Genomic DNA, 22,141 nt, shown 5'->3' with positions numbered 1-22,141 from the left:
AAAATCAAATCAAGGAAACCATTACCAGCCCATTTCCTGTACCACAGAGGAAACTAACTGGTATAATGAGCATTCACCACGGCATTACATTTCCCAATCTAGCATTTATCAATGTTCAAAGGGGCAAAGATTTCACCAACTAACCGCTAATTAGACATGCGGCTGTTTTTGCATTATATTCTTCATGTTAAGCCGAAATAGATTTAAATCCATTTGGTTAAATGATTGAAATAACAATTTACTTAGGAAGCTAGCAATATGCCTGGTAAATCCCATGAGCTTGAACTAAGGTGCCATTTTGCTTCATTCATCAAGATGCGAGTACCCACCCATCACTGCAGTTAACTTTACAGATGCAGCGTCAATAAATATACTTTTATAATTATATTAAAGTATATTTTAATACCGTTTCTTTTCATAATTTGACTATAATGTACATTTAAATTATGCTTTGGGCATCTAAACAAGGAATCTTGTGACACTTCAGACATGATCCATTGAAGGGCTTATTCTAGAAGTCAGAAATGAAAATGTACATATTCATGCATCACCACAAACCAAGTGTCACAAAAAAACAGGTCTGTAGATAAAGAACAAAAGAGATTTTTTATTTAGATGCGTATAATAATGAACAAACTGAATTTGTGCCAAGTTCTTCCCAGGCCTGAGAACCGACTGTCATTACAACACTACAGACTCCAGGAAGGACACACTTCAATCGTTAAGAGTAAAAACAATCTGACAGAAACGATCAACCAGCTAGTTTCGTTTCGTGAGATTTTATTTTTTAACAACATTTTCAAACTGTAATACATTATATGCTACGTTCATAAAAAAAATGAAGTCATTAGCATTTTTTTTTCTTCCATAAAGGCTAGCACTGTACCCATCACTAAAGCCGCTCCAGACTGCTGTGAAGAACCGCGTTAGAGAGGGAAGCCACTCTACTGTGCATATATCACTGAACCCCCAACCCACCCTCACTGGAATAATCACCCTCTCACAAACCACCCCCCCCCCGGCTGGAATAATCACCCTCTCACAAACCACAGCAAAGACAAGCAGCTACATGCTTCTCCGACATTCGGGGGAGAGAAAGAAAGGGCCCATTTTGAAAAATAAACACATTAAGAAGCATAAGAGAGTCCTGGAAATGTGGAATCTGGTGTATGTTTTTGTACATTGTGGCCGGGTTGGATGGATTGGTTTTGGTCCCGCGCTGGTCGGGTTTACCCGTAGAGGTCGTCGTCGTTGTCCTCGTTGAAGACGTTGCCCCCGCTGCCTCCGGCCGAGCCCTGGCTCGGGCCGCTGCCCCCCTGGCTACTGGAGGGGAATCTGGGGCGCACCAGAGAAAGGGTTGAAAGTTCAGTTCCGTCCAGGTTTGCACCTCATTACATTACATTACATTAATGGCATTTGGCAGACGCTCTTATTCAATTTACATATTCTCCACATATTTACACAAGACATGGGGACCATATATCAAGAAGAGAGCATATGGAGTCTCTTCAAAGTTCATGTTGAGTTTCTGCAATGCTAAAATGTGACTACATGACCAAATTACAATATACTTCAATCACAGCAATACTGTTTAAAAACAAAGTGGCAACTAACACTAGCGGTGGCTAACGATAGCAGCGGCTAACTCTCACAGCGGCTAACACTAGCAGCAGCTAACACAAGTTGCCTCCTTTACCTGAAGCTGCCGAAGCCTCGGCTCTGTTGCAGGGTCTGGGCGAACATCTCGTATTTGCGGATGTCGTTGTCGCTGACCGAGCGGCGAGCAAAGCGCATGGCCTCTTCGAAGTGGTCCTTCCGGATCTCTGGAACGGGGTCGTCCTCTTCCACCTCCTGCACACAAAGCGGCAGCCAGCGTTAATGCCCTTCCAACCACTACCTACTCCATACACCGTGCATTTAATCACCTCAAACCTTCACAGCCATTCCACAACCGCCAATGTGTTGCTCCCACCGGGCCAATTCAGGGCGGCCATTTTGTGGCAAATGCAAACCACACATTAGCCAATGTGGACAAGGAGAGAATTTACTGAGCCACTTATCCTGAGGGATAATGAAGTGGCAAGATTAGAGCCAGGAAAGACTAAAGAACAGGACTCTTTTGCCTAAAGATGGAATCTCCTACAGAACAGTGTCCCCATCACAGCCCTGGGGTAATTTGGTCCTCAAGGAAGACCAGCACCGCAGTCCCTTCCCAGGCACCCTACAGTACTTCCAGCAGAAACTTCAATTTTCCCAACAAGCAGAGTACAATACAGCATGTCTGTAGAAACTATAGATAGTGGCACTGTAACACTGCCTTTCAGTTACTCAGCTACTAGCAGTGGTTTAGTACCTCCAAACTGATTTGAAAAAAAGCAAAGTCTCACCATGGCTGAGGGGTTGGTCTGTCTCTCGCGCTCCCTCCTGATCTCATTCTCGATGGACTCTCGGATGGCCAGCTTGCAGGCCCGCTGGCAGATCTCCGTAAGGTCAGCTCCAGAGAAGCCATTGGTCATCTTAGCCAGGAACTCCAAGTCCACATCCTACAGCAGGAAGATTTAATTACTCTACCAACAAAGGAACTTTTACCTTGCTCTTTGTTCAGCAATAAACATGCGGCTTTCCAAACTCATACTCAATTTAAAAAGTGTACAGAGACCTGTACTCCAATGATTAATCAAGAGAGAGTTAACATTGTATTCTATTTCTATTTTCAAGGTGGGCATAAGTTATTAATCAAGCAAGAGTTAACCATTGGACTGCAGGCCTCTGTGCATTAACCCTTTCATTCCCAAGCCCAATATGAAGTGGCTCCAGTGAAAGGGGTATTGGCTTTGATTGAGAAAATTAAGAGCTTGAGAATGTAGTTTTAATAGGGGCTCAAAACAATAGTATAGCAGTCGTTTTGATTGCTTGAAAAGGTGTAAGGTCGAGAGTACTATATGGGACTCTTGGATGGAAAGGGGTCAGACTTTGGCTGAGAGGAGATGAAGTGCAGTGTCCCCTGCGGCACAGCTCAGTGCCGTACCTTGGAGATGGGGGACTTGCGCAGGTTGGCCTTCAGGATGGCCATGCGGGACTTCTCGTCGGGCAGGGGGATGTAGATGAGCTGGTCGAGGCGGCCGGGTCGCAGGATGGCGGGGTCGATGATGTCTGGCCTGTTGGTGGCGCCGATGATGAAGACGTTCTTCTTGCTGGACATGCCGTCCATCTCCGTCAGGATCTGGTTGATGACCCTGTCGGCCGCTCCGCCCCCGTCGCCCACGTTACCGCCGCGGGCCTTGGCGATGGAGTCCAGCTCGTCGAAGAACAGGACGCAGGGGGCCGCCTGACGCGCCTGGGGAGGGACAGCAGGAGTTCAAAGGTCATTTTCAGCTCCACCAGGGGCCAGATCGCTTCAAACTCACACACTGGCTAAATTATCACATCCTACTCAATTAGACATGCAAGTTCTCTTAATAAAATTTTTTTTACAAAAAAGGCTAAAAGCACATCCCTCTCTTACACACACCCAAAGGCACATTCTCTGAGGAAGATGTCGAAACAACAGTTTTCGGTTCAATGGATTAAAACCTGAATGTAAAAAGTCTTTTTACTGCCTTTTGTGTTAAAGCATGCTCCTACTCTTATTCCTTGACTTAGTCAACTTTGGAAGTCCTTCTTGGAATCTTTTTCAAAGTCTTTAAAAATATTAGATGAACCAGTCACTGAATTGTTAATGCAGTCACATGACCCATGGCTTTCTCTGGGTTGGCGGTTCAGGTCTCACCTTGTCGAAGATTTCGCGCACGTTGGCCTCAGACTCTCCGAACCACATGGTGAGCAGCTCAGGCCCTTTGATGGAGATGAAATTGGCCTGGCACTCGTTGGCGATGGCCTTCGCCAGCAGAGTTTTACCACAGCCGGGGGGCCCGTAGAACAGCACCCCCTTGGATGGGGTCATGCCGAACTTCAGGAATTTGTCTGGGTGCTCCACTGGGTACTGAAAAAGAGTGAATAAAGAGTTGAGTTCCCCTAACACACACCTTCTCTCTGTGAAGTGCCCTGTCTACATGCTGTGAGATTATGAAGGGCACATCCGTAGCTCACCTGTACAAGCTCCTGCAGTTCTCTCTTGACGTCCTCCAGTCCACCGATGTCTTCCCAGGTGATGTTAGGCACTTCAACCACCGTCTCCCTCAGTGCTGAGGGGTTACTCTGACTCAGGGCCCACTGGACCACACAACCCAAAACAGCACAAGGTCACCAACTGGCACAGGAATCTATACCTCTGCTAACTCCACAACTCACAGCCCTGAACTCGACAAACAGACGTGGTCAGAATATTAGAGCAATACCCTCCATTTTATGTCAACTGATCTCTGCCAATATCAGAGGCACAGAATGGTATAGGTCTGGCTAAAGTCATAAGAAACGCTGTGCATTCAAGATCTCCTCACCCTGAAGTCGTCCATGGTAACGGCCAGGGAGTTCATGACCTCGGCATCGATGGTCTCGTCCTCCAGATCGATGAGGTCCATCTTCTTCCTGATGGCCTGGAGAGCAGCTTCTGAACAGAGCGCGGCCAGATCAGCTCCGACATGGCCGTGGGTTTCATTGGCCACCTGGACGAGCGGGAAACCACAAACGGTTAGCAACTGTCACTCACGGTGAGCCCTCTATTCACAGAACTATCTCCCACCCTTAAAGCAGTTCTAAAGATTCACAAATCACAAATACAAAACTCAACCAAAATCCATTTCCAAAAGGATCATTTAGCTACTAAAGTGATTCTGATGTATTGCTTTCATCAGGGAACAGACCTGCTCAAGGTCAACATCATCAGCCAGTTTCATGTTCTTGGTGTGAATCTGGAGGATCTCAAGGCGACCGGTTGCGTCAGGGATGCCAATGTCCACCTCCCTATCAAAGCGCCCTTGAAATGAAGAAATTCACCAGTTAAAAGCCATTTCAAATGAAAAATAAACATACCTCACATTTCATAGTTTAACTCGCTTCAACAGGTCAGCACGGAAGCATCAATTATTGTGACAATCAATATATGTGAACAAATTATAGTTGTGTAACATGGAATAGTCTGCATTTTGAAACACACAAACATACAACTGCATCCAATTTAACGCACTTCAGCAACAATCAACCTAAGCCGCAGTTGTGCAGTGCCCTTTATTGGGAAAATAGCTTACAGCAAAAACACATATTTATATAAACATCACAGCTATAATTGCGTTTTTATGGCCACAGTTCCACAGTGTTTAGGGGGTGCAGTAGTTACCGAATCGTCGGAGCGCCGGGTCGATGCTGTTGGGTCTGTTTGTGGCTGCCATGACGATGACGTGAGCCCTCTGTTTGAGCCCGTCCATCAGGGTCAGGAGCTGAGACACAATGCGCCTCTCCACCTCTCCGTGGGTCTGACAGGAACAGAGCATTAATTTGCATTTCCTTCTTTATCGGTTAAATTTACAGGGACAATGCACATTAATGACTTTTCTATAAAGGCAGGGAGGCTAGCTCGCAGCTGTATGGCTCCAGCACACTACAGACAGAGGTCCGAAGAGTCCCCCTGAATAAAGCCAGACCAAGCTGCCCCACGATTCACAGCTGTATCTGCTCACCTTCTCTCTCTTGGGTGCAATGGCGTCGAGCTCGTCGATGAAGATGATGGCGGGGGCGTTCTTCTCTGCCTCTTCGAAGGCTTTCCTCAGGTTGCTCTCAGACTCTCCGGCGAGCTTGCTCATGATCTCCGGGCCTGGGGGGATCCCCGTTCACAAGCGTTAAACACAGAAACACATCCTGAGGCTTTTAAGCTTTCAGTAACGTCAAGCAGAGTGCTCACCATTGATGAGGAAGAAGAAAGCTCCAGTTTCATTGGCTACAGCACGTGCAATAAGGGTCTTTCCAGTTCCAGGGGGTCCATACAGGAGAATTCCACGTGGGGGCTACATAAAAAAACCCTGGATTAGACTTCATTCTGCTGCATAAGGTTGCTCACTGCACATGTAGATTCCCAGCTTTTTTTTTTTTAAAGGTGATGATCTTTGACCCCAGATCACATGACTTGCCTTGACGCCGATGGCCTTGAACAGAGCTGGGTGTCTGAGAGGGAGCTCCACCATCTCCTTGATCTGGGCCAGCTGCTTGCGAACGCCTCCAATGTCATCATAGCCCACCTCATTCAGAGACTCCTCCTCATCCTTCACAGACAAAGAGCATGTTAATGCCACTCCCCTCCTACGCGCTGGCGTACGGAGTTACACTAATTATTTAGCAGAGTTGGTTAGACGAAGCAACTACAGTTAAGAGTAAATAGGGGCCAATCCCCCTGGAGCGATTGGCCCCTACTTACTCTTAACCTTAGTTGCTTCATCGCTGCCCCGGAGTGCTACTCTGTGTGAGAAACCGAACGCACCTCTCGCTTGATGGGCTCCCCCTCGCAGTGGATGACTGTGTCTGGAGCCACGATGCAGTAGGGGCTGGGGTCCGTCTCCACCACTTTAAACTCCACGGCCCGCATCCCGCCTCGGACCAGGAAAATATCACCTACAGGGGGGCAGAAATACACAGGGTTGACCTCTGCTCCGACCGCTACAGCCTCACAAACGCTCAACAGAAAGAGCCTGCGCATTTATGAGGTTTACAGGTTTACCTTTCCGGATTGGCCTGTAGGCTTCCAGGAAGTATGGCTTCAGATACACCTCAAACAGGTTTCCAGTGATCCCCTCCACTGTGTCGTCAAGGGGCAGCACATGAATGCGCTTTCCGTACTTCACATCTGGGCAAGGCTGGATGCTACAACAGGACAAAAAATCTCATCAGTCCTGTGTTTGCATTTTAACTACTGCTTTTAATGAAACTGAAACTTTGTCGCAGAAATCCCCAAGCCAAAAAGTCCCACATGATTACAGTGGTTATAAACCCTCATAAAACAAAACAAACACTAAGTTTTATGTGGACTTCACTTTAACCATCTAAAAGGCTCATGTTGGCAATAAAGCACACCCCGTGGACTGACCGTGAGAGAACAGACTCATGGTTACTGTAGTTTCTCACCTGACTACATCTCCCAGGCGCACCCGAAGGTTGTTGCGGACGACCCGGTTCATGCGCACTTTCTCGTCGGAGCAGGTGTCGTCTGAGAGGACGATGCACACAGTCTCCCGCCTCTTCTTCCCCTTCAGCAGGACTGTGTCGCCCCTGAAGAGCTGCAGCTCGTCCATCTTAGCCTGCAGAGGGGGGGGGCATCATTACAACACAGTCTATCAATCACAGACATTACATTAGTTATGTAGCTGGCGCTTTTATCAAACATGACTTACAGATGATTGGACTAAGCAGAGGACCATCCCCCTTGGAGCAATGTGGGGTTAAAGCTCAAAAGCCCAACAGCCATGCAGATCTTATCGTGGCCACACCGGGGCAGCCCCAGTCCTCTCTAAGCCGCTGAGGCCAACTAAGATGACTGCATCAGTGTCCAGTTTGGTCTCTTTGAACTTTGACCACCAAGTTATTCCCTGTACAAAGCACTTTAGACAGGAATGCCCTTGCCCATTATAGTAACCCATACATGCACAACACCTAGCCTTATGTCCTCTGGAAATGTATTTAGCTCAGCTGCTTCTCAACACCCGACATGAAATAGAGTGGATGTTCCCTATTGAACTAATCGCACACGAAGAGGAGAAGAGAATGGAGATAAGACCATACCTGTGAAAGTGAGACCACACTGTTGTCCTCATTGATCGATTCATCCACAATCAATCGGTTTGGTCTGTTCTTTTGCTTTAAAATAGCCGTTGATAGATCATCATTTTTGGATCTGTGAAGGGCAGAAAAATAAATAAATGTTTTACCACTACCACAAAAAAATCTTTATCTGTCCTTTCTTGTTATTAACATCACTGACTTGTGCATATCTAGAATGTTTTTGACATGCAACTACTCAAATTCAATATTCATATAGATACATGGAGTAGTGGAGTCATTTAGTCATTGAACCTGTGTTTATGACTCACGGACCACTTGTGCCAACCTAAATATAGTACACCTTTAATTCCTTACAGTGGCAGAACTCTCAAGATCAATGTTGAATAAAAGTTTGAAATGTTCCCCCCGAGTGGGGTGCTTGGGAGAAAATAAATAGCAGGTGTTTGTGTATAAATTCAGTCAAATCAACCCCGATTGAGTATGAAAACCCAGTTGCCTGACATTTCTCGCCAAGTTAGACAGGTGACTTCATAAGAGCTCGGCAATTACCGACCAAACAAAGAGGATGCGATGACATCAACAAGCGATGCAAAGCGAAGTCGCGTGTAGCTACTGACTTTGCATCCTGAAACGCTAACGTTAGGTAGCTCGTTAACTAACATGCATCACTTACCTACAGGACGTGAAAAAAGTAACCATTCACCAATGGCTGCCTAGGTAGCGTTAGCTCGACAACAGAATATTACCAACGTTAACTTACTCAACCTAAATATGAATGTCACATTTTAAAGGAACACAACTGGCTAGCATGTTGCTAATGGACGTCGCATTCATGACACACGAGTTCAGGCCCGGATGACACAGCAATAAAATAAACGAAAGTACAACAAAACACAATTAATCCAACACTGCATTGCTAAATTCCTCCCAATAAGACAATACTTGTAAAAACCCATTGTATCCATCCAACACCAACAAAAACACACTTATAATTTTAATATGATTAGCTAATAAGCTAGCTAGCAAGCTAACGTCAGTTGGCTACCTAGCTATTTTGCTGCGGTAACTTCGCTAGCCTAGATATCTCATGTTACGTAGCCCGTCATCTAAACAGAAGAGGCTAAGTTAGTAGCAAACTAACATTCTGAGGAATTAATCTAACAGAACCTTCCTAAATAAACACATTAGATTGGTACGTTAGCTAAATATGTGAATACAAACTGATGTACTGTGTGAGCTAGATAGCTAACGTTAGCTTATTGAGGTCACAAATGTCTCAATTAAGGCTAACGTTAGCTAGGCAGAATTTTCAGTGGCACTAGCTAACTCTCCCACTTATTTACGATGAACGCTTTATTTCCATCCAACAGTAACTTAACGTTACCTCACCAAATTATCTTGCTAGCCGTGCAACTTACTCGTCCATTGGCACAGTAACACCAATTGTTTCTTGACGTCAATAAACTAGCCTGTGTCTAGCAACCGACCAACTTGGAAATGTCAGTCGCTTTGTCGGTTTACTCTTTAGCCAACGCTGTGCCGGTAGGCCAACATCATAGCTAGCACCTAAATAAGAACGTTATTGTAGGCTTTGAATAGGCTTTAGCTAACTACGTTCCTTGCTATAATCACTGATTCAATGTGCCATGAAGTAGGCTTGCTTGACATGAAGTTAACAATGATTTGCTAGCTGGCTAACATTAGCGAACTGTATCGGTTTGCTGATCACATAACGTTACCCTCGCTAGACTGCCGGCCAGCACGGTAGCCTAGCTATCTACCCACCGACCGACATGTTTCTAACAATTAACGGTAAATGGCAGTCTAGATAGCGGGGTATACCACGTATTACTAATTTCGGTTACCGTGTCCTAAATTTGATTTGGACGATGACGTTTGAATAAACGTTTTAGGTCCCTGTTTGCTGAGGTAAAATGCCCTCATCGACGATGATTCATTAAAAATGCAATTTCACGAAACTAAAAAAAAATCGCTTTCGATCAGGTTAGATATTTGGCTGGTACTACTTACTCTCCTCCCGAAGCCATGTTGCTCCTCCTGAAATATTTGATAAATAAGACGTATGCCTAGTGTGTATTGTTTTGTTAAATTTCTTCCTCAACCTTCCCGTCAGTTCTTTTCTTCCAAAACTGAATTCAAGGCCGCTATGCTCGTTAGCATCAAAGCTGCGGAGAAACAGTTTGAGAGAGACAGGAAAAAGTACCAATCAGAAAAAATGTATTGTTGTGTTCTGCCTAGAAACGGTTATGCAATTGGTCGCTTTTCGGAAAACGCTGTAAAACATTTACCAACCATATATTAAACAAATGCTGCGGAAACCTTTTCTACCAAGCAACACAATTTTCATTGGTTAAATTATTTTACGTTTTATATTTTGGTATGACCTTAGCGGACGCCCTAAAGCGACATGGCTCCACTTAATTGGTCCAGTTACATGTCATATTTACATGTTAAATTAGAATAGCAAAATATTGACTACCAATTTCGAGAACTTTCAAGCTGCTTCTGGGTACTGTAATGACACAGTAATCAAATCTGTAGACTACCCCCCCACCCCAAAAAAGAAAAAAAAAACCTCAACTTTTCCAGAACAATCAGGAATTTATGTTTAAGCATATTCAGTCTCTTTGAAAAAAGTGTACAATTTGGAGGTGGAAAGAATATTTTACTTTATTTGTACACATAAATAAATGGGTAACAATTTGGAAGTCACCTTAGGCAGTATCATTTTGGGAGAACTGAATTTAATGAATATGGTCAACAATAAACCATGTTGGATAACTTATGATCACCACAAAGAGAATACATAATGTCTACTGCTTAACAATTTTGCTATTCAGCACTGTGGTTGGAGATTTTTTTAGTTCAAATTTCCTCTTAAAAATGTGCACATTAGTGATAGTGATAGAACTATAAAGCGTGGTGGAAGTGATATATAGTTAGTAAAACATTTTTCTTATTAATTACAGCACCTTACACAATTGTTCAGGTAAATAGTCACCAAGTGCAGATTGACTACTCATAATTACTATACTTTTCATGGCTTGTCATAATGGTGCATGATGCGTCATTTTGCCCAGTACAGATTTTATATAGATTTTCATTGCACTCCACCGATGTACTCAAGTTCCCAGGTATAATGTGTGTCTGCGGCAGAAGGCTTAAAAGTCTTAAAAGCCAATATGTAGTTCCTGGAAGAAATCCCACGTGGGATAGATTTCCCAAAAATGCAACTGGTAATCATATCTCCTCATGTTGCAGCTCCTCTGCAGTGAAGGTCTTCCATCTTCTTCCTCAGGCCCTCAGGCTCAACACAGACCCCATTTTGAAGGTTGTGTTGTAGATACACAGGCAGAAATCTGCAACAACAATAAAACATTTCCGAGAAACAATTTAATTCACAATACTTCCTAATAACACCAACACAAAAGTATTACCTTCAGTCTGCATAGGTCTTTAGTCAACACCTGCCTTTGGTCAAACAACTACAACTTGAAATGTGATAGGAAATGCCTTAATAGTACATTAACCACAAAATATACAGTACCAGTCAAAAGTTTGGACACACCTTGCCTCTTTCTGCTTTGTCCTATTAATGTTTTATTTCCACTGTTTGCAATCAAACAATTCATACGTGGTCAAAGTGCAGATTCTCAGCTTTTATTAAAGGGTATTTTTGTACATATTGGTTTCACCATGTAGTATCTACAGTACTTTTTATACATAACCCCGCATTCCAATGTTTGAGACAAATTAACATAATGTCAAATAAAATAGTCATGTTTTGTATTTGGTTGCATATTGTTTGCATGCCATGACTGTGACCCATCAACATAACCAGAATCTGGATATCATATGTTAAGGTTGTTGTACAAGTGATACAAAAATCTCTTTGCATTTGAATTGATCTCTATGGGAACTGGGGGGTGGGACTAGATTCAGCTGTAAATTACGCCAAAACAGTATGGAACACATTTGTTGGCTAAATGGCTTTATGTCATCAAGGGCCCAAGGTATCAGATGAGCCTCAAACTATCCTGCTGCTGCCAGATATGCAGATATGTAGATACTACAAAGGACATTTATCCTGACTAATTTTCCTGTTGAACTAAATGGAAGAATTATTCAGGAGAAACAACCCTTGAAGTATCTACTGTATATCTAGTAGAAGCACGGTTGTTTGAGGGTGGTTCGATACCTTGGACCCTTGATGACTTAAAGCCATTTAGGCAACAAATGTGTTCTATACTGCCTCAGCATAATTTACAGCCAAATCTAGTCCCACCGCCCAATTCCCATAGAGACCCATTCAAATTCAAAGAGTTATAGTATCGCTTGTAGGACAACCTGAGAACAAGATATCCAGACTCTGGTGATATCGATAGGTCACAGACATCAGGAAGTCATGGTATGCAATGGATATGCAACCAAATACAAAACATGACTATTTTATTTGACATTATATTAAATTGTCTCAAACATTGAAATGGGGGGCCGTGTAAAAACAGTGCTGTAATTACTACATGGTGCAACCAAAATATAAAAAAACATGGTTTAATAAAATATGAGAATCTGCACTTTGACCACATATGAATTGCTTGATTACAAACAGTGGAAATGAAGCATTGATCAAAAAAGCCAGAAAACGGCAAGGTGTGTCCAAACTTTTGAATGGTACTGTACTTGAGCAAGCACAGTGGGTCCAGTAAAGAAGGGATGGTAAAAAAATACAGCTTTCAGTTCCCATTTCTCAACTGCTAACCATTATAAGAGTATCCTGCATTCTGTGTAATAATTATAACAGTTTCAACCACATTGAAATGTGAGCCCAGCCACGTGAGGAGATGTGTCCCTCCTGATAAGGGTAGAGTTAGACTCTTCCTCTCACCCAGGTTTGTGCTCCTGTGATACAGGTGTGTGGGCGGAGCTTTGATTCCTTGTCCTCCAACGGGAAACCGCTTCCTCCTTCCTCCCCAGCTGCCAGAGAGCCTCGACCAGCCACAGCTCTGCGTGCTCCATCCCTGAGAGTGACATGGAGACAGGGGGTGCTTTCCATTAGTCGGAAAATGCATACTCCTTCGCTCCACTACCACCCTCCTCCACTCTGTGCCCCAGAAACGGATCTTTGTGGACTCCCTCCCTCCACTGCCCCATTATTGACGTAGATGAACAAAAGGGCTTCAACTCTGCCCTCCTCCACTCCCCTGGTGAAGTGAACAAGGATGTACACTTCAGCAGAAGTTTTTTTACATTCCTGGGTGACTTCATCAAGCTCACGCCCACATACTATGAAAACCCATCCCACAAAATCTGGCACTGTCTAGATCCAGAAAGAGGAATTTGAATTTCCCCAATTATCACACATCCTACCTAGATTGCGAAATATCAGTTAACGTTTGTGGCTCATATCCTACAATTTGAAACATATATATGTTTGTTTGTACAAACCAGCATGACAACTATTATTACAGTACATAAACCTGCATGGATGAATTTATTCATATTTGTTACCAATACATTTGTTTCAGATGTTAAAGTGGGAAATAATTGTTTGCCAATGTGAACACTGAACATTGGAAAATGATAACTCACATATGAAGCGCCATATAGGCTAGGTTACGTTTTAGGTTTTTTTTTTATTTTACATTTTTGCCATTCGGCAGACGCTTTTGATCCAAAGAGATTTACAAATGCATAGGCTCTTCCACGGGTTAGAAGCATCAAATCCATAACTAGTAAAACACGCATGAAGAGCTGTTCTAAACAAAAACAAAATAGTAATTGTAAGTGCAATAAAAAATAAATAAAAAATGTATTAAGGGTTAGTGTTAGACAAGAGGAATAAGGTATACTTTGAATATGGTGAGGGATTCATTCCACCACTGGAACCAGAATGGTTCTTGTGCTTGAAACGTACAAGTGATTTTGTAGTTTTAAATGGACTGAGCATATGTAATTTGTGATCTGTAATTTGGTATGGGAATATTTGTGGGCTTGGCAAACAATAACGCTAAGATAGGGCTATTTCTTCGACACAGGACATCCACTATGATAACAGCTTGTCCCGATTTTCTTCACTCCCCCTCGTTTGCTCCTTTGCTCCACTCGTTAACGCCACTCCTTTTCTCCACATACTTCTGCTGGAGTGGAGGAGTGGTAGTGGAGGAGTGGAGTAAAGGAGGGTGGAGTGAAAAACAATGGGACACACTTCGTTTGACATCACTGAGCTCCCTCCTTATGATATCACTGCCCGTTTCATCCCTATGAGTAACACGGAGACAGGATGAGCATCTTATGACATCACCAAGGCAACGTTGTATATATGAAATGAAATTTTAAGTTGTAGTCCTGAATGTAATGCTGAACCCTGAGGTGCTCAGTACCTGGTGAGGCTTGTAGGCCTAGCTGGAGGTCCTGAAGAGCCTCCCTGTGCCTCCCAGTGAGCAGGAAGCAGACCCCCCTACCAGCCAGGGCCTGGCTCTTCAGTGTCCGTAGGGTCTGTAGCTTAACCCCAGCCCCCTGTCCTGGATCTCCACACCAGCTGTCTGCAACACACAGGTGTGTCTCACACACTCCCACACTACAAATCATAGGTGTGTCTCACACACTCCCACACTACAAATCACAGGTGTGTCTCACACACTCCCACACTACAAATCACAGGTGTGTCTCACACACATTCACAGAGAAGGGGTGGGTTTCAGTGCGTTTGTTGCTGCAATTTCTCTCTTGGCCATTAAAATTCCGAAATGACCTATTGTACCTTTAATATTTTTCTGCCATTGCGTGTATTTTTGTGTGTATATTATGGTTTTAATGTTAGTGCTGTAAAGCACTTTGTGCTGTGTGCTCAAAAAATGCTATATAAGTAGTTATTATTAATTATTATTATTATTATTATACACTCACACAGCACCGGCCATCTGCAACACACAGATGTACCTCCCCATTAATCAACTGCACTCACACACTGTGACACACAGGTGTACCTCCCCATTTACTGTACCCAATGCGCTTACAATATGAAAGCCAAATTAAATGTGGGTGTGAGTGGCACATACAGAAGAGATCCATCAGGCACTGCTCTGAATGAGGTCACCTGCCCTCTTCTAGAAACACTTACCTTTACTTTTAACGAGCACCTTTAGGAGCGCATTTATTGATCTGAAATGAAAGAAAGTTTCACTGAAACAGGAGAACAATGGCAGATTGCTGCTGCTTGCCTGTCAAATGAAATTCTATGCCTTTTTTACATTGAAAAGAACAATTCACAGTATAAACGCTACAAAGCATGCATTCACAAGCTTCTTTGCCATGCCTTCATGCATGACCTTCAGTCAGACAGTAAAACTAAGCCAAGAGAGAAAACATTTGTGTACTCTGATTTTTTTTTCTTTATGGAAAAGACGAGGAGGCAAACCAGCACAATAAGACATGACCTAGAAATGCAACACACCAATATTTCAGTAACAGAGAGGCTTTGTACCTGGTGAAATGTGTTATGGCCTCTGTATGGTCCTTAATGTGGCTGTAGGCTTGGCCCTGGAGGAGGTAGGAGGCTCCAGTCCACAGCACAAGGTTCAGCCTCTCCACCACACTCTCTCTGCTCCTCCCGTACAGAGGAGCTGGCTGTGTGGCACAGTCTGGCCCCTGCTGCTCTTCAACGGGAACCTCCAGCACCAGCCTTTCTGGGACCAGGTCTACGGTCTCACTGAGAACTTCCTCACAGATCGCCACCGTGTCCCACAGTCTCCGGGCCTTCAGCATGGCGAACGCCGCCTCCAGGTAGATCTCAGGGATTCTGGGAAGACTTGGGCTGCCACCCGTGTTTACCTGAGATGCATTGATCAAAGTATGACATTTTTGTTTAGCCTATGGCTATCATTCATGTTAGGCTGAGAGAAAGCTTGCAACCGGATGTACGCTAGCTCCGACTAGCATTACATGAATGGGATTTAATCATTCTGTGCTGGTCTAATCACAGACCGCTTTTATTCAGTACACATCTACAACAACATGACATTATGTAGCCACTGAAGAAGAGGGTAAAATATTGCAACAACTATGATCTGCTGCCCTCACGCTTCTTAAATACATTTTGACAAAGATAAAATGAAAACTCAGGACGTACCAACAGCTTTCCATCTGCTTGTAAGGAAGTCAGCAAGTCCAGGTAGTGCTCTACAGCTTCCGGTATTCTCCAGGAAAGAAATCATATTTTTATCAAATTTTTCCAGATTTAAAAAATTCAGCCCAATCAATGTGACAATCTGACCTCAAGGAGAACTTCAGTGCAATAGATTTTAGGATACAGATGCTTGTAGAGCTATGTAGAATGCAGATGTTTGTAGAGTTATGTAGGATACAGACATTTGTAGAGTTACGTAGGATAAAAATATTTGTAGTTATGTAGGATACAGATGTTTATACAGTTATGTAGGATACAGATGTTTGTAGAGTTACGTAGGATACAGATGTTTGTACAGTTATGTAGGATAGAGGTGTGTAGTTACCTGTGGCTTTGCAGGCACCTGTGTGCCAGGGCATGCTGGACCCCAGGTGGGGAGGGCGTGGCGAGGAGGCGGGTGAGGGTGGAGCTATGGAGCAGGGATTCGGGGGCGAGCAGCGGGGGCTGGTCCCTGGAAGAGTCTCCACAGGCAGGGAGGGACACCGCCTAAGCAAGGCCACAAACACACACCATTGCATACACTCAGCGAGCAATTTATTAGCTAGACCTGTACACCAGCTTGTTAATGCAAATATTTAATCAGCCAATCATGTAGTAGCAGCCAAATGCAGAGGTTTAGCTGTTGTTCAGACCAAATATCAAAATGGGGAACAAATGTGATCAAAGTGACCGTGGAATGACTGTTGGTGCCCAACAGGGTGATTTGAAAACTGCTGATCTCCTGTGATTTTTCATGCACAACAGTCTCTACAGTAACGCAAACAACCACGCATTACAACAGTGGTATGCAGAAGAGCATTTCTGAATACGCAATGCGGCAAACCTATAAGTGGATAGGCTACAGCAGCAGAAGACCAATAAGTAAAAAAAATAGGTCTAATAAATATCTAATAAAGTGCTCACAAAGTGTACACACACACACACACACACACCATCGCTCACTACACACACACACTCACTCACTCACTCACTCACTGTCACACCATCACACTCACTCACTCACGCACTATCATACTCACACAGCCCCAGAGCTCATTTCCCCTGCCTCAGCATCTTCCACAGCGTTGTGTAAAAGCTTTTCCCATTTTACTCTGCTTCATTCAGCCCGATGTGTAAGAGGGAAGTGTTCATTGATTTTCTAACATGGCTTAATTGAGAGCAGCAGAACACCACAGTGCCTTGGGTGGGGCAGATGGGGAGGAGGGAGTCACTCACAGCGTGGAGGAGACCGAGGGCCTCCATTTCAGCCTGGGTATTCCCCAGTTGCCCGTAGAGCAGCGAGCTCTGATACAGCGCACTCCGACAGCCAAAGTCCACCTCCAGGGCCTTCCTGAAGCACTGCAGGGCACTCTGGGTCCGGCCCTGGGGAGAGAGAGCCAATCAGCCCTGAGGAGGGAGAGCACTGCAGGAGCCAATCAGAACAGCCCTGAGGAGGGAGAGCACTTCATGAGCCAATCAGCACAGCCTGGGGAGAGAGCGCACTGCCTGAGCCAATCAGCACAACCTGAGGAGAGAGAGCACGGCCTGAGCCAATCAGCACAGCCTGCGGCTTACAAGAAATTGCAAGAACATCGTAACTGAACATCGGTTCCATTTTAATTTCCATTGAAAAAGGAGTGACTCATAAAATAATTCCTAGAATTGGATTTGCATGCATTGCATGTATCTGGCACTGCCAATCAAAGTGCACACAACAAAGCTAGAGGAACACCAGTATGGACTTAAAAAACGTACTGAAGCATAATGCAAACTGTCACGCTACAAACTACTTCCATCCATCCATTATCTTAACCCGCTTATCCTGAACAGGGTCGCTCGCGGGGGGGCTAGAGCCTATCCCAGCATACATTGGGCGAAAGGCAGGAATACACCCTGGACAGGTCGCCAGTCCATTGCAGGGCACACACACCATACCTACGGGCAATTTAGACTCTCCAATCAGCCTAACCTGCATGTCTTTGGACTGTGGGAGGAAACCGGAGTACCCAGAGGAAACCCACGCGAACACAGGGAGAACATGCAAACTCCACATAGAGGCCCCGGCGAACCAGGATTCGAATCCAGGACCTCTTTGCTGTGAGGCGGCAGTGCTACCCACTGCACCATCCGTACCGCCCCGCTACAAACTACTTCTATGATAAATATACGTTGAATGCCATACATAGTCAATGAAAGGCATCTATGGACACTTCTTTTAAAGTGGAAAAAGAAAACACACACAAAAATGAATGGCTCTTCTTCATTAGAATTCATGGCAGCTTACATCCAGCTTGACAGATGCATATCGCCCCCTACTGTATCCATGTTTGAAGTGGTCATGTCAGGAAGTCTCTCAAACCATACAAGTGAAGCCTACATATTTTTTAATGTGTTTGCACTTCTCTCCCCCCGGTGATGGATTGATGCCCTAATAGTCCCATAGTTTTTACAGTGTAGAATTCATCCTCACTTATCCATCCCTGTATATACTCCCTTTCCCTCACATCATACATACAGTAATGCAGTGTGCGTCTGACTTGAGCACCCTAATGTGGACAGATGAATGGCTGGATCAGCTGCAGTAATAACAGGCCAATCCTCACCAGTTTGCCCAGGCAGATGCCAGTCATGGTGTGGAGCTGTGCCAGGAGGGTCCTGGGTGCAGGCAGGGAGAGGGCCTGCTGAAAAGCCAGAAGGGCCCGGGGGTACTTCCCCTCCTCCATCGCTCTAACACCTGCAGGGACAGGGCAGGTGAGAATGGGGGGGGCACGGGTGTCAATTAGTCAATTACCAGGCCCCAGCAAGTGTTGTCTGTACCAGCTGTCATGAAACCAAAACAATGGATCTAACAAATTATCTAAAACCTGTCTATGTATTTCATAGCAATTTGTAACTTTTATCTACATAAATATTTGGGTTTCAAGCAATATATTATGGGTTTATTTTCTCATTTACTATACACTCATAGAAAATTATCCTACTGGTTCAAGTGTAATTTTGTATACAGATGGCAAAGCCATTCCTCTGGCTCGCCCACCTGGCCAGTATTACATAACGCTCTGACCCTTTGTTGTGACAGTGCAGATGTGTACAAGCTCCTTTAGCTCCCCGGGTGCCATGGCAACGGAGAGGGCGGTATTCCCTTCAATGGAAAACCTGAGGTCTCCAATTACTGCAAGCATATCTCCTGACGCTGCTGCCACATCTTTCTGAAAGGCAGAAGATAACAAACTAAGCCCATATACAACAGAAGGAGGCTTAAAATAATATTCTTTCCCAAATGAAATTTTGTTCCATCTCGTACATTAACACTACAACGTACCTGACAAGATCTCCCATAATATTCATATGCACTTGTACATATTGTGAGAATTCTGAGGAAATAAAACTCCTCTGGATTAAAACTTTGGTTATGACCTCCTTGTTTATGGTGCAGACAAATAGTATGTAGTTCATGATAACAATTTCACCACTGAAAGTTTTCATTTTTAAGCCATGACCCTGAGGAGAATTAGCCTGTGACAGAGAGTGAAATGGAGGACAGTCATTAGTCCTGGAGTCCCAGGCCACAGGGCATTTCCCCATGAGCACTCCTCCCACATAGCCCTACTGAGAAGCTGCTGATAAAACCTGCAACAATCCAAATCAGTGGAGGGAGCCCATCCAGCTCAAGAAACAACAATCCACAAGAACTAGCATAAAAATAGAGGATGCTACAGTATATGCACTGGACTTGTAGTCACCAAGTTAAGCACAGTTTCTATTTCCATTATTCTGGGTGTAAATCAACCATGTTTGCATGTCACGATACACAAAGCAGGCTATAATTCCAGTGCTGATTCAGGCCAACTTAGATTTGGTGAATAGACAAAGTGAAAGGCCCCATTGTGTTCTAACCTAGTTTCCTGAGTATTATTGCATCCAAATGTGTGGAATGAAAGCCAAGTGGCCTAATGTGTTTAGTAACTAAAAAATATACAATTATTTAATGCAGTTTTGATATCATAGGGTTTTTGCAATTACAGATATCTACAATGCCTTGTGAGACATCTTGAATATTGCATTCCAGACAGTACAGAACTGTGCTTTCAATCAGGGAGCTTGGAGTGAAAACATCACACACTGACTTGGGCCCTGTCTCCAGACAGTACAATCAGGGAGCTCTGAGTGACAACATCACACACTGACAATACAACCAGGGAGCTCTGAGTGAAAACATCACACACTAACTTGGGCCTTGTCAAGCTGTTACTGGAGGTAAAATATCTGCCACCCAGAAGACGAAACCAGTCAACTCTTTAACCAAAAGGAAAGTGGCAAAAGACAATGCTTGTCCAGGGATTGTGCATTCATTAAAGCAGTTGCACAAGCCTACAATGGGGCATCCTAGAAGACACTGCAATATAGCAATGACATATTAAAAGGTGATATAACCACACACAATGCATATAAATGCTAAGTGTCCAGACCCGGTATGTAGAACCATTAGCCTGACGGGATCAGTGAAAGCTGGTGTTGTGCACACACACCTGGGGGCCTGACAGAATGTCCGTTAGCTCCTCCAACTGGTCAGAACAGAGCCACAGGGCTCCCTGCACACACAGGAGCTGCTGGAGGCAGGACAGCGTCTTTGTGCCAGGAAAGATTTGCAGCGCGGTCTGCCACAGCACGGTCAGCTCAGAGCCGGCGGGATGGCAGCCCTGGGCTTCAAGTGCTGTCGGAAAGTAACAACAAGGGAATTACAGTATGTTTGGTAACCTGTCCAACTACATTCCAAAAATGGAACTCACTCTATTTGGTAATATGCCAGTGTCAACTGACTCAACTAGCACACCTGAAACCTGTGGCTTTGCAGAACAGCATGGGTAAACAAAGATCTGTACTTTCCGGAAGTAGCGGTTGTCTTACCTCTAACAAGACCATGGGTGAGAAGCACTCGCCATTCTGTGAAAGCTGACAGGCTAAGAGCGAAAAGCAAAGTGTTGTAAAGAACGGTCAGCTCAAGTCGGACGCTACCAGGAACACACGGGACACCTGTTGTAAACAAAATGTCACGTTAACACTAGCTGCTAGATAAGGACTACTGTTATTTTGCACAATTATTTTAGGTGAGAAATATGGCGATGAACTTACCTTGTATTTTTTGAAGTAGCTTGTGGATATCGGAGTAGTAACGCTTACGTGCGTCCTGTTGTATTTCCGGACTTCTTTCATTACGCTAAAATAGAAAGTCAACGATTTAAATGAATTAACTTTAAAGGTAGGCTAATGCTGTTTAATTAACCTTAGCTGCTGTAATTACAATATTTACATAAGTTATATTCAGTTCCGCCAAATTCAGCTAACGTTTGACAGCTTACTAGTTAACCATACCTGCCAACTCTCACGATTTCGGCGTGAGACACACGCATTTGCATGTGCGTGTGAAAACAGGCAAATGCGTGTGTTTCACGCCGAAAGCGTGAGAGTTGGCAGCTATGGTTAACGGTTAAACAGTGATTTATACCTTCCACTTCTTGATAATATCATTGTTCTCCTCAGTCCAAATGTCCAAGCAATTAATGCTCCGAATTCCCAGATCCATGTAAATGTACGTCAGCGAACTACAGCTAAGTTAGCTAGAAATGACCATGGAAGGCCAGCTGTCGTTACTTGTTCAATGCAACTGAGTTTAGCCAGCTGAGCAAATGTTGAATTAGAGCTGAATTAGTTGCAATGAAATTGAAACTCAACTCGTATGGAATCATAAACACCCGCCTTCTCTGTGTCCTTTGAATCGTTCCGTTGATTGGCTGCAAGAACTCCGACCTTTCTTTCCGCCAATCAGAAACGTCTATGCACAGTGTCAATGTCTGCAGAATTACGTCCGTGTAAAACATAGTCCCTTGTTTTAATGTTAGAAATTTTATTTTAACTCCAAGGAAACTGCATACAAATTCAAAATAGGAGAAAACAAGGAAACGCCTTTCAATTTAAAAAAAGTTATTAATCGTTTAAAATAATTATTGTCCCAGATTCAAAGATAAATATAAGTGGAAGAGTGAAAGAGAAAAACATCTTATTCTTTCACCATAATTAAAAAAAAAATCTTATAAATAAAGTTCAACATAGTTAATATCTTCATTGCAAATGCATACTTTCTATGACTGCGCTGTCAGCCAGAGATCCAGCTGTTACGTTAACCTTTCAACCAATTAATGGTGAGTGCGCGTATTCTACAAAAAAGGCAGAGGCTGAAGTTGGAATTGA

The 22,141-nt window shown here is 44.0% G+C and overlaps 2 protein-coding genes across 3 annotated transcripts; both read right to left on the bottom strand.

Moving 5' to 3' along the window:
- Positions 1-587: 587 nt before the first annotated feature.
- Positions 588-9,894, bottom strand: vcp (valosin containing protein). 2 transcript variants are annotated; one of them, XM_061260398.1, is made up of 17 exons: positions 9,736-9,894; positions 7,705-7,816; positions 7,051-7,223; positions 6,647-6,789; positions 6,410-6,540; positions 6,063-6,194; positions 5,837-5,939; positions 5,616-5,749; positions 5,276-5,411; positions 4,803-4,915; positions 4,440-4,604; positions 4,090-4,212; positions 3,770-3,982; positions 3,029-3,337; positions 2,388-2,543; positions 1,697-1,851; positions 588-1,335 (listed from the first exon to the last, which is right to left on the bottom strand). In XM_061260398.1, the coding sequence occupies exons 1-17, from the start codon at positions 9,750-9,752 to the stop codon at positions 1,230-1,232; spliced, it is 2,421 nt and encodes an 806-aa protein (XP_061116382.1). In that variant the 5' UTR covers positions 9,753-9,894; the 3' UTR covers positions 588-1,229. The 2 variants fall into 2 exon arrangements, with proteins under 2 accessions (XP_061116382.1, XP_061116383.1); XM_061260399.1 differs by lacking the exon at positions 9,736-9,894 and adding an exon at positions 9,123-9,481.
- A 513-nt stretch (positions 9,895-10,407) lies between these two features.
- fancg (FA complementation group G) lies at positions 10,408-21,659 on the bottom strand. The gene is made up of 14 exons (XM_061261428.1): positions 21,399-21,659; positions 21,026-21,110; positions 20,801-20,926; positions 20,422-20,606; positions 18,957-19,101; positions 18,496-18,626; positions 17,129-17,275; positions 16,239-16,399; positions 15,857-15,923; positions 15,212-15,558; positions 14,849-14,889; positions 14,109-14,270; positions 12,614-12,746; positions 10,408-11,084 (listed from the first exon to the last, which is right to left on the bottom strand). The coding sequence occupies exons 1-14, from the start codon at positions 21,474-21,476 to the stop codon at positions 10,976-10,978; spliced, it is 1,917 nt and encodes a 638-aa protein (XP_061117412.1). The 5' UTR covers positions 21,477-21,659; the 3' UTR covers positions 10,408-10,975.
- Positions 21,660-22,141: the final 482 nt, after the last annotated feature.

The sequence above is a fragment of the Conger conger genome, chromosome 11 (genome assembly GCF_963514075.1).
Source record: "Conger conger chromosome 11, fConCon1.1, whole genome shotgun sequence".
NCBI lineage: Eukaryota > Metazoa > Chordata > Actinopteri > Anguilliformes > Congridae > Conger > Conger conger.
The sequence above is the reverse complement of the archived record's forward strand: the minus strand, read 5'-3'. Positions and strand labels throughout refer to the sequence as shown.

Excerpts from the sequence above, each read along its gene's own strand:
- vcp (XM_061260398.1), bottom strand. Across the intron at positions 5,750-5,836 it reads TTTCTTCTTCCTCATCAATG|GCCCGGAGATCATGAGCAAG; the intron begins GTGAGCACTCTG and ends GGATCCCCCCAG. Across the intron at positions 3,983-4,089 it reads AACTGCAGGAGCTTGTACAG|TACCCAGTGGAGCACCCAGA; the intron begins GTGAGCTACGGA and ends ACTCTTTTTCAG.
- fancg (XM_061261428.1), bottom strand. The coding sequence starts at position 21,476 with ATGGATCTGGGAATTCGGAGCATTAATTGCTTGGACATTTGGACTGAG. Across the intron at positions 14,890-15,211 it reads GCCATAACACATTTCACCAG|ATCAATAAATGCGCTCCTAA; the intron begins GTACAAAGCCTC and ends CTTTCATTTCAG. Across the intron at positions 11,085-12,613 it reads TCACAGGAGCACAAACCTGG|ATTTCTGCCTGTGTATCTAC; the intron begins GTGAGAGGAAGA and ends TTGTTGTTGCAG.